Source organism: Mixophyes fleayi, chromosome 9, assembly GCF_038048845.1.
Source record: "Mixophyes fleayi isolate aMixFle1 chromosome 9, aMixFle1.hap1, whole genome shotgun sequence".
Taxonomy (NCBI): domain Eukaryota; kingdom Metazoa; phylum Chordata; class Amphibia; order Anura; family Limnodynastidae; genus Mixophyes; species Mixophyes fleayi.
The window spans coordinates 123,392,315-123,405,460 of NC_134410.1; the positions used below are offsets into that span (position 1 = coordinate 123,392,315).

The window sequence follows — 13,146 nt, forward strand, 5'->3', positions numbered from 1 at the left end:
GGGCATCAAGGACACAACAAGATGTCAGACCAGAGTCTACAGGTCGCATTTCTGTAAGACTAGGTACACACTGGAGCGTTTTCGCCCAATAATCGGGCAAATCTGCCGACATACGACCATTCGGTTGGTAGTCAGGTTAGTGTGTATAGTGACACGAAGGTCGAAAGTTGTCCCAAGGTGTCAATTGTCCGCTCATTTGCTTGGTCGTACTGTTTAGTATTTTCTGACCAATCACCGACCGATTATGTAGTGTGTATACACTCATACTCACGGTCTCCATAGAGGTTACAGAGTCGGGCTCTTTTCAGCCGATGCTAGCGATGAATGTCCCGGTGAATAAATGTAGAGAGTGCTGTAGAAGGGATAATTCATTTGTTTGTTCTGAGACAGAATGTTTCGTTTCAGAAGCTAACGAGCTTCGTTAGGACATGTGGATAGTTATAACAAGGCGGTTTAATCAGTGTGACAATGTGACAGTAATGAATGAATGAATATTGTACTGACATTCTCTGAAGACTAGAGGACCAGATGAAGGACCAGATGAAGAGCACAGATCTGGAGGTAAATCGTATCTGTGTGTATGGATGAGTCGTCAGACTGATCGGACCTTCAGTCGTAGGTACAATCGTGTTACGGAAAATTCTTCAGTGTGTTCCTAACCTAACTTGTTGGCTGATGAAAGAGAGTCTGGATTCCAGGCATTGCTCAACTCTTATCACCAAACATCAACCAGGAACTGCCGATATGGTCAACGGAGGAGGAAGATCAGAGGGAGACCCTGTAAGGAGGAAGATCAGAGGGAGACCCTGTAAGGAGGAAGATCAGAGGGAGACCCTGTAAGGAGGAAGATCAGAGGGAGACCCTGTAAGGAGGAAGATCAGAGGGAGACCCTGTAAGGAGGAAGATCAGAGGGAGACCCTGTAAGGAGGAAGATCAGAGGGAGACCCTGTAAGGAGGAAGATCAGAGGGAGACCCTGGGGTCTCCCTGTAAGGTCAAATATATACTGTATTCCACTGACCCCGCAGGGAAACCAGACGTTTTCCTGTACTGATCCGTCCACAGTCATAAATAATCAGACTAATATTATCTCAGGGGACTGAACTATAAGATGAAGTTAAGGACCATCTGTATATTCCATTTCTCTTCTTTCAGGTATTGTTTTATTAAGAGAGAGTAACTAAGATTCCCCCCCTCCCCAAAAAATTGTAATAAAACAAAATGAAATGTAAAAAAAATAATAAAAATGTTCTAAAAATAAACAAAAAATAATTGTGCAGAGTAAAAATGTTTTATATAAATAAATAAATAAAGGTATATTTTCAATCATTTCGCCCTGCTGTCGCCATCCTGAGATGCCTAGGGCTAAAGCGCAATATCTTTCCAGAAAAATGGAACAGACGTGAATCAATCCACATCAGCCCTAATAGATATTATTACGCACTTAATAAACAAAACTTGCTGTACCTGTGCCAAAGGCCCCCCCCCCCCCCCCAGACCTAGCCCCTGTCACATAACGAGTAACAGGACAGCCGAGGTACGGAGAGATGAGCAGGATCGGCCTGTGTACACAGACACTTACATATGTTTTGGATTATGGCCACTCACGAGATCTTTCCAGGAATTTTAACCCTCAAAACAACCAGATCTGGAGAAAAACAAGAGGCGGAGAATTTTACATAATTTCTACGTAACAAAGATTGGAAGAGATTAATGATTATTTCTTAGATAGCGTCCAAGCTTCTGGTCTGAGATGGAACCTTCAGCCTTTGGGGTAAGGTATTTAAATGCCCAGGACAGGGTTGGTCAGTGAGCTTGTGAGTTACATGTAGTCAGTATATCTGTTATATTGGGAATAATGCTGCTTTGTTGCTAGTTTGTTTATTATACCTTGTTGCTCTGGTATAAATGACTGCTGATATGTTATTACAGATAGATGTCTCTTTCTTTGACTAAATGTCTTGTTTTAACCTATTACTGAGATTCAGGGTAATGAGCGGCCCTTATGATGATTAGAGGGCCACAACGTGGGGCCCCTGATGTGTATCGGGTGGTCTAACACTGATTTAGAGCATTCATTCAAGATCCTGGCACACGTCTGTTCCAGTCTCTGCTTTAAAAATAGGACCCTGTGTATGCTCCGTTTACTGTGAATGCACAAAACAGTGACAGTCGTCATTTAATGCTGTCAAGTGTAAAACATATACTTGTTTCATCAGCTAAGTGCCCCTATGTATTATTATGCAACAATAACACAATAAATAAAAAAATCTTTAAAAAAAAAAATAATAATTTGCTGGGACTCCGACTGTAAAAATTCTTTGTTTAAATATTAATTAACTACGGATGAATGAAACTACAGTATAAGACTCTAAATATTAAAGGGTGAAAAGTCTTATGGTCGTTTCCAATGGTGCTATTTCTTCTCTCCATATATAGAAGTACTGTCGCTGACAGTGACCCCGCGTCAGCGATAGTATCCCCATTTACCACTGCAAGACAAAAGAAAATCAATTACGAAATGCATTTTTTAAGGGTCCGTTTTAGGGTTTGTTTTGTTTGTTTGTTTTAGAGATTTTTAGATTTATTTTTATTTCTTTTTACAATTATTATTATTTATTTATTTTTATATCCCATCTATGTTTTCAAACCTTGTGTATGTTGACTTGGACGTATAGCCAGATTTGGTTCTTAGGAGACGTATCTATTGCAGGCACCGGAGTCCTGGTGTAAAGGTCCATGTTCTACTTTAGTCGCTTCTGATTGGCTGTTGGCGTATTAAACCCCTCCAGCTGCTAGCAGTCCTAGGGCAGCACGGTGGCTCAGTGGTTAGCACTTCTGCCTCACAGCACTGGGGTCATGAGTGATTCCTGACCAGTATCTAGTCGTGTATCTAACGCTGTAGTTTGGCATAAGTACACACGTTTTCTATGTCTGATGTAGAAATATTTCAGCTATTTTGAGTTAGACGTATCTTGGCGCGACCCAGCTCGCACACATCCTTTTTGTGATCAAATTTTTTAATGTACGTTAGGGGTGCAAAATGCGTCAGGTTCTAAATCATGCCCATAATGTTCATGGCTGCTGCCAGCTTCCAGTAAGGGCAAGGTCACATGGGCTTTAAGGAAAACGGCAAATTGCTGACCGGATCTGACGAGATTCGCTCACTCAGAGTTCAATAATGCCCATGTGACCGAGACACAGCACTAAATTGAATGACATAGAAAATATAGATGTCTCCTGCTTTTCTTAATAGATACATTTCATTCTCTATATTAACTTAATTATCCAGATTGACAATGCCTTCAGGATATATCTTATGTAGGTGTTTACTGCCACCTTGTGGTTTCAGACCAAATTACAAGCTAAAATCATCTGCACAGAAATATATAATACTATTATTATTATTATTATTATTATTACATATGTTAAATCTTTAAAACATGAAAGGTTTGCTCAGTTATAATATTTTATTGAGCTCCCAATAAAATGTCAATCAAGACCTGATCATGGCTGATCATTTAAGCAGCGATAAAATAAAACAGTTATTGCTGCAATTTTAAAAAAAATATTCAGGGACAGCTGTGATATTTAACTTACTGCTGGGCCAGAGAGACTGAGCCAAATTTTGAGCTTCAGTTCCACTAATGTGGGAAAAAATGTTTAAATATAGATATTTATTTTAAAAGTTTATAAAATGAACTGCCGAATTGCCATAATGAAACATCTGATCAGCAGCCGTTCAATATGACTCTGCAGCAAATGTTCTGCCCTGCCTGTAGTCTGTGATTACCACAGTATACTGATTATATGCGAATGATAGATCTGTGTGATTATAATATTCCTTCTTCTTGTTACAGAAATGTAGCTGAGTGAAGCACGTGGCTGAGAAGAAAAGAACTGGAAAGCCGGAGGAGTCTGTCTAGTTCTGGGATCCGCAGAATGTATCTCCGCTTCCTACTGCTGTCCCTTTTGACCGGAGGCTCCAGCTCAGAGGTTATTCCCGGTGAGAACTTTCCCAAAGGGTGTAAATAGTTGTAGAGCAGTCTGTTACTGGTTGGAAACATTTTTCATGGCTTGTCCTCAGAGAAAGACGTCCTGTGACTCTCTGGTTGTAACTGAACTACAAGTCCCAGCGTGCCCTCTGGGACAGAGTTCCACAACACATGGAGAGTCACAGGATGTCTTTGTCTCCCTATAGCCAGAGGAAAGTGATGTGTAATGTTGAAACTGAAATCTCAGGTCTCCCAAGACAACTGACTTCTGTTCCAGCCTTGGGCAGATCTTGGGTGCAGAACACACTTGCCTACTTTATACACCTTCCCTCCGATAGCGTCATTGCGCAGCAAGAGGCAGGATCGCGGAAGGTAGGCAAGTATGATGCAGAGCATTGCTGAATATATATGTATATATTTGCACGCAAGTCATATATCACAGCTCTTGCATGCTACACATACACTATGTTTATACTGCATTTTAGAGTTGGGCTAAGCCCCCATCTTGCAAACTCTAAATCACATTTTGCACCCCCCTCCGTTCCCTCCTTGGCTTAAAATGATTTTTTCCCAGTACTTAGATTTGCTTCCAACTCAAAAGTACGTAGAAGGTAAATACACTGATATATTCACCCTTCATTCCCTCTTATTGATGAATACTTGCGGACATATAGACTGTATATATACAGTACATATATGTATACTGTAGTTAGTAAATGATAGTATAGAAAGTTTGATACATCCCTGTGAAATAGGCTCAGTTTGGCAAATTGGGGCTTGGTTTTGGCGGATCGGGACATGACCTCAAGTGTCCTAATCTTCTAAGAGATCATGTTCACAGTTATGCAATAAGAGCATTTTAAATGAACCATGAAGCCCGCGACTCGTTCTCCGCTCGGCATTGATTCTAGATGGTCATTACAATGCTTTAGGTGACATTTGTTAAATAGTTGTATAACGACACTGCAAAAAAATAAGTTGGCAATAGAGATATAAAGCTGGTGGGATGACTGTTCTCTTCTGTCTGCAGCATTATGCCGCTATGCCCTGGGGATGCATGACAAGACGATACGTGATGAGGACATCACAGCTTCTAGCCAGTGGTACGAGTCAACGGGGCCCCAGTACGCAAGGTATGATATAAACATGAATATATAAATCCTTTTCTAGTTGTTGACATCTCGCATTTTTTCCATAACAGAAAATGATTGTGGTGAGAGTGCCTTTTATATTAGTTTTTTTCTCTCAGTGATTTCACCAACAGGATATTCAGCAAGTTCACAGGGCTTCATCAACCAGTAGCCAATCAGAATATTAGAACATTTACGTAGCTAAACCAACCTGCAGCCAATCAGAATATTAGAACATTTACGTAGCTAAACCAACCTGCAGCCAATCAGAGCATTAGAAGAATCACCGGACTAGACCAACCTGCAGCCAATCAGAGCATTACAAGAATCACAGGAGTAGACCAACCTACAGCCAATCAGAGCATTAGAAAAATCACAGGACTACACCAACCTGCAGCCAATCAGATTATTAGAACATTCACAGGACTAGACCAACCTGCAGACAATGAGAACATTAAAACCTCTTAGTCTACAATGGCTGATAACATATGAGAATATATTGCTTATTTGTATAGCTAATCTACATACAAAATTAAATATATTAAGTTCTCTCAAGGTATGGGAACTTTTACAAAGCTATTTATATAAGCAACGTGTATAATACGTTTCTTAAATTCTACTTTAACTATAACAGTGCAGATTTAGCTGCCTATCCTGTGCCAAAAAATGATGTAATGAACAACCGAATGTTTGGAAGAATGAAATGTCTGCTCAGATGAATGATGCAACTGGACTGTAACTGTGAACGTTAAGCATTTTCCTGCACATCTGCTACAGACATGAATAAGTTACATTTAGTGGTTTTTCCGTGTACAGTCTTATATTTATATCGCAGTGTTTACTGCACATTAATTTCAACCTGTTTCCCATTGTACTTGTCTATCTTGTTTTTATGATAGCACTTACCATCCAGTACAGTTCCGTTGTTGGTCTCCTCTCAGAGCCTTGCAGTCAATGGATAGCTCCCAGCATTTTAATGTTGTTATTCAGAAATTGAATGGGCTTGGCTGTGTCACATTGGTGGCGTGCCACGTCCCTAGGTCGCCCCTAGACCCCCTACCCTCTCATACAAACTCCAGTAAAAAAAGCAGAGCGCAGGCCTCAGGCGGGTGACCCAGCATTGATGCCACAACTGACAGATCACTTTTCTGAGCGTCTGTCAATCTTCTCAGATCACAGCTGTGAATTAGGGATTAAGAGAATCTCTAGCGTGTGTGATACGTGACTGCCAATTATAAGCATCTTCGCTCACCTAATAAGAGTGAAAATTAAACTTTGTAACAATATTTTTCCTGCCCCAAAATATAGAATATATATATATATATATATATATATAACGATCACAGCAAAAGTAATCACCGACAGGGAGGGCTTCTTAAACAGGAAGTCCTAAATCCTGAGAACACACCTGTTTTTGCTTGATGAAGGGCTTTTCTTGCTTTCCCGAAATGTTTTTCTCTAGTACTCAGTTGTAGATAGAATGTTTATTCTTACAGCATGATATATCCCCCACATGTTGCACTGCAGACCTATATATATATATATATATATATATATATATATATATATATATATATATATAAATATATATATATTATATATCTTCTATTTTTTGGGTACACACGTTGATAGTTGATCAGTATTGTAGATTTAATTGTTAAAATTCAAACCTATGATCACCTTGGATGAGGTGGAAATCATGAATCCATTTCAAGGTCGTTAAATCGTAGTCTATAAAGCTCAGTAATCTAGCAGGGTATACTCCTTGAAGACTGAGTTATGGATTTGGAAACCTATTTGAAGACAGAGCTGTAAAGAATCTATGGTCTATGGTCTCTGGGATAGGACCTATGGTCTCTGGGGCAGGACCTATCGTCTATGGTCTCTGGGATAGGACCTATCGTCTATGGTCTCTAGGATAGAACCTATGGTCTCTGGGATAGGACCTATCATCTATGGTTTCTGGGATAGGACCTATCGTCTATGGTTTCTGTGATAAAACCTATGGTCTCTGGGATAGGACCTATGGTCTATTGTCTCTGGGATAGAACCTATGGTCTATTGTCTCTGGGATAGAACCTATGGTCTCTGGGATAGGACCTAGGGTCTATGGTCTCTGGGATAGGACCTAGAGTCTATGGTCTCTGGGATAGGACATATGGTCTCTGGGATAGGACATATGGTCTCTGGGACAGGGTGGAAACTCTGGTTAAGGCAAGGGATGAAGAGTGAGGGACCATCCATTAACCACTAACTGCTATTAACTTATATTTCCAATGATATGTCCTTCACACACAGTAGAAACAGAGTCTGGGATCATTGTTTTCTGCCTGTGTTATGGATTTGGAAACCTATTTGAAGCCAGAGCTGTAAAGAATCTATGGTCTCTGGGATAGGACCTATGGTCTCTGGGACAGGACCTATCGTCTATGGTCTCTGGGATAGGACCTATCGTCTGGGATAGGACCTATCGTCTGGGATAGGACCTATGGTCTATGGTCTCTAGGATAGAACCTATGGTCTCTGGGATAGGACCTATGGTCTCTGGGATAGAACCTATGGTCTCTGGGATAGGACCTATCATCTATGGTTTCTGGGATAGGACCTATCGTCTATGGTTTCTGGGATAGGACCTATGGTCTCTGGGACAGGACCTATCATCTATGGTCTCTCTGATGAAACCTATGGTCTCTGGGATAGGACCTATGGTCTATTGTCTCTGGGATAGAACCTATGGTCTCTGGGATAGGACCTAGGGTCTATGGTCTCTGGGATAGGACATATGGTCTCTGGGACAGGGTGAAAACTCTGGTTAAGGCAAGGGATGAAGAGTGAGGGACCATCCATTAACCACTAACTGCTATTAACTTATCTTTCCAATGATATGTCCTTCACACACAGTAGAAACAGAGTCTGGGATCATTGTTCTCTGCCTGTGTTAGAGGACCTTCAGTAGACTCCTCTTTTGGCTGAGAACTTTGGAAAATGGGTGAGGTGTTTCAAAGTTTGATTGGGGTGATGGGTATTTTCCATCTGACATTCCCTTGGTCTTTCTATCTGCCTCTCTTGTAATTAATGCAGCAGAACATTTTTCTAAAAATCTCTAAATCTAAATCCTTGGGCGGCTGAATTCCATTCAGCATCTGCAACCCGCCATCGACAGTCTATGACATAGAGGACTGCGACTTTGTGTAAGAATACTGAGAGCATCTTCTGCCGTGACTACACATTGCCGGCTTCCTAACCTCAGGAACCTACTCAGGAAGTTTCACATAGGATTGCCTCCTTCTAACATAGGGTTGATTGAATTTAAATGTCTCACCGTAAAATAATCAAAATAATCTTGCATTGCGTGATAAAACTTCTGGTCGAATGTCAGGATTGGGCTGTGTGTGGCCACCTTAGGACCTATAGAGATATTTTGCCAAGTCATACAATTGTGCCTGATATCCTGAACACTTCACTTTTCTCAGAACTAGACGGAGTGTAATGATCTCTTAATGTATAGATGATGGGGCTCTTTTTGTTGCCTGAAAGGAAATGTTTCACCCATTTACTTTAATTTGAATTGTCTTCAGTAGGGCTTTTGTTGACCTTCCCTGGACCAAAAGTGGGATAATCCAACAATTTAAACATAAATGGTCACTTTTAATGTTAAAGGATAACACCACCCAAAACAAAACCAAAATTGTACTTGTCATGGATGGGCTATTCACCAGATCTTCCGATGTCCCTCATGGTCCCATGCTACACTCTTGTCTACGCTACCCACTCTTGCTCCTTCTCCGTGAACTCCTCATTCCCAACCACTGCCCAAGATAGTATTCCAGTAATAGATGAGTTACATTGAACATGAATCTCTGGTTGATTCCAGAACAACTGTGTAGGAAAGCTAAGTGTATTGGTTTTTTTTTGACTTTCCTATAGACTACAAAGAGAAGAAGGTGATGGGGCTTGGTGTCCAGCAGGTCCACTTGAACCAGAGGATGTGCAGTACTTACAGATACACCTACACAAACTGTTCTTCATCACCCTGATTGGAACTCAAGGACGTCATGCTCGTGCCACGGGGAAAGAGTTTGCCAGGTCTTACCGAGTGGACTATAGCAGGAATGGAGACCGGTGGCTTTCATGGAAAGACCACAAGGGAGACCCGGTGAGAGTTCTTGTTGAATTATTCTATTTTATGGATGATTCATGAGTTCATACTATAGATAAGCAAAATGATCACCTCATTCTGCATTTGGTCACAACGTTTCATGTTAACCGATGGAATTTGGCCTTGAGTGTTTATAGTCATACTCCAACCACACCACCAAGCTACATAGATAGATATAAGATGAAGGGCATTTCTCGGACACATAAGTTGAACTCGCCCACCCAGCTGAGTAAGACCTGTGACGGTCGTGTACTTTCTAGATTAGACAAAGTAGACACAGTGTCTTCTTCCCATAAAAGGACGCCTCATTCTTCCCTAACACACAACATGGCCACGTAGTCCATCGCGTAGGTTAAAAAAAAAGAAACAAAACACAAAGATCACACTTTAAAAATTATATCTTTCAAACTACGACATCCCAATGCGATTTTTATAACCGCAGAAAGGCCCTGACTCGTCAGCCGGGTAAAGTGATGAGTGACTGGCCGCCTATCCTTGACATAGCTTCTGATAATACCCATACAGCCAAAGGGAACAATGACCTTGGTTGTTCAGAACCAGTCATCTGAATTTCCTCATCTAAATGTTTATTTTTCTTTTCACTAATTAATTTGCTGATGGAGGGAGATTACAGTGCGGTGTGAAATATACTTATAGCTGTTACTAAATTGGTAAAAAACAAACAATACTATGAAAATTAGATAGATAGATAGATATGAGATAGATAGATAGATATGAGATAGATAGATAGATAGATATGAGATAGATAGATATGAGATAGATAGATAGATATGAGATAGATAGAAAGATAGATAGATATTAGATAGATATATATGAGATAGATAGATAGATATGAGATAGATAGATATGAGATAGATAGATAGATAGATAGATAGATAGATAGATATGAGATAGATAGATATGAGATAGATAGATATGAGATAGATAGATAGATATGAGATAGATAGATATGAGATAGGTAGGTAGATAGATAGATAGATAGATAGATAGATATGAGATAGGTAGGTAGATAGATAGATAGATAGATATTAGATAGGTAGGTAGGTAGATAGATAGATATATAGGTAGGTAGATAGATAGATATGAGATAGATAGATATGAGATAGATAGGTAGGTAGATAGATAGATATGAGATAGATAGATAGATATGAGATAGATAGATAGATATGAGATAGATAGATATGAGATAGATAGATAGATAGATATGAGATAGATAGATAGATAGATAGATATGAGATAGATAGATATGAGATAGATAGATAGATATGAGATAGATATATAGATAGATATGAGATAGATAGATATGAGATAGGTAGATAGATAGGTAGATAGATATGAGATAGATAGGTAGGTAGATAGATAGATAGGTAGATAGATAGATAGATAGATATGAGATAGATAGGTAGATAGATAGATAGGTAGATAGATAGATAGATATGAGATAGATAGGTAGATAGATAGGTAGGTAGATAGATAGATAGGTAGATAGATATGAGATAGATAGATAGATACATAGATAGATAGATATGAGATAGATAGATATGAGATAGATAGGTAGGTAGATAGATAGGTAGATAGATATGAGATAGATAGATAGATAGATAGATACATAGATACATAGATAGATAGATAGGTAGATAGATAGATATGAGATAGATAGGTAGGTAGGTAGATAGATAGATAGATAGATAAATAGATACAATGACCTTTTCCTATATTTTATGCCTACAGGTTATTAAAGGAAACGTGGATGAATATGAGGTGGTCCTGACTGATCTGAGACCACCAATCATTGCTAGCCACATCCGAGTGATCCCGGTCACTAACGTGCCCATGACGGTCTGTATGAGGGTGGAGCTATACGGCTGCGTGTGGTACGGTAAGCACATCCCTCATCTGGTCATTTTATACAACTGTCCGTGATATTCAGCGTTTATAATAAAACAGCACAAAACTATGACCCAGTCACCAGCAGTCATCTCCTCAGTGTCCATTAGCAGCATAGAAATCATACGTAAAATTGCTATATTCTCATTTCAGTGGCAGCACCGGATGCGCAACAATGGCAGCAGATCACCGTCCAGATGATTAAACTAAACCATTTTATTTTTCAACTATAAAGAAATCAGTTTATGATATTACTTTCCCCCTAAAATTTCACCCAGGAACATCCAAATCTTGTTTCACTACTTGATTGTCTCTCTTCCTGTTTTCCACTCTCCTTCCTCTTCGGGAGGAAAATTAAAAGGCAAAAGATAAACTCTTGTGCTTATTCCCTTACGCATAGGAAGTAATGAAAAAAACAACTCTGTGTGCAGTGTATGTACTCGTTTGTGCTAAGAATAATTAAACACAATTATCTGGTTTTAGGTTAGCACGCTTTAAAAAAAAAACAACTTTAATTGCAGTCGGTTCTACATGAAAATATCTCCTAACATACAACATAAACTTTCACCATTGTAAACGATAAGAAATTCAGTTTAATAAAAATATTTTCCTTATTAACTAATATTGCTATGAGAGTTTTTTAATGTTGTATATATAACAATGACATCATGTAGGGCCGCACTACGCAAATTAAAGTAATTTATTCAAAAGGGATACCCTGTAAAATACGGAGTATATTTTAGAACATCGCCCTGTATTCTGGGCCTTGCCAAGGTCTGAGTAATGTACAATATATTATATTCTAGAATACTGTATATATTTCAGTGATTGATAATGCATTGGTTTCTGTCTGCAACGACGGCAGCTCCGCCTCCGTTTTTGGCGCAACCTGTAATGCCGAGCTGTTTCTTAACTGCGGCTCTGCTGAAAAACTGGACAGAGCTGCCATTCGTCACTAACGAAGGCGGGGAGGAAGGACGCGGCACAACGCGCTGCATAGCAATGATTAATTTCATTACTATGCGCGCGTTACCTTTGTTCTGTCCCGACTCCTCCTGCTGCCACCTCCCCTGAGGAACGGCAAGTAAAGAAGTTAGCCGCCCGGAAGCAAATATGGAGAAAAGAGTGGATATGTGCTGCTCTTAGGGCCGGCACGACCATTAGGAGAGCTTAGGAGGCCAATAGTTAGGGGCTCCTAATTGCCGGTGATGTGGAGCGCGCACATTTCCGCCAATTACGGTAGACGTCTCCACTCATTTAAGAGGTGCGAGGAAAAATGAGCGGAGATTTGTATCAAACCCCCGCCGCGAGGTGTCTTGCGGACATTCCGGAGACACCTAACTGAATTGTTTACATGCGATCTGCTTGTTTATTTTATGCAGACCGTTCTCCTAATGTCTTGTCTGTATTTTTAGATGGCCTGAAGTCCTACAGCATCCCAGAAGGAGAGATCTTTATGGCCCCTGGACACAAAACCGCGTACCTGAATGATTCTACCTACGACGGATACCTCGAGAAGGGGTACAGTTATTTTGTACTGTAATATAAGGTCAAAAAGTAAGCCTGCCACCCCTACACAAAATCACCTCCGTACCGTTAAGGCATACGTGGAATAGAACGCACAACCTGAAATATTGGGAATCCTTATTATACAGTAATACAACAAACTGCTACACATAACATACAAGACATTATAATGTTTGTCCTTTGCCCCCGGTGCAAATTTTTCCAAATTCTGTAACTAGAAGGGGCACGGCTTGGCTGGAACTGCTCAGTGCCGAGCATGCAACATATTTAACGGAAAAACTTTTTCGGAGACATTTCCATTCTGAGACCACAGAAAGCGGCAGGATGTATCTGGGGTAGTACAAGTACGGGAGACCGTAAATCAGAAAAAGCAATACATCTTTAGGAGCTATTCAATAAAGCTTATGGAGGGAAGAAAATGCTCTATTT

General features: G+C 40.0%; 1 protein-coding gene across 2 annotated transcripts in view; it reads left to right on the top strand.

Moving 5' to 3' along the window:
• Positions 1–13,146, top strand: part of LOC142101201 (discoidin domain-containing receptor 2-like) — a 129,169-nt gene that overhangs the window by 98,280 nt on the left and 17,743 nt on the right. For both annotated transcript variants that reach the window (XM_075185475.1, XM_075185476.1), the window contains 5 exons: positions 3,859–4,004; positions 5,024–5,126; positions 9,051–9,279; positions 11,035–11,182; positions 12,606–12,711. In XM_075185475.1, coding sequence (XP_075041576.1) covers positions 3,941–4,004; positions 5,024–5,126; positions 9,051–9,279; positions 11,035–11,182; positions 12,606–12,711 — 650 coding nt within the window. In that variant the 5' untranslated portion in view covers positions 3,859–3,940. The remainder of the gene's footprint in view (positions 1–3,858; positions 4,005–5,023; positions 5,127–9,050; positions 9,280–11,034; positions 11,183–12,605; positions 12,712–13,146) is intronic.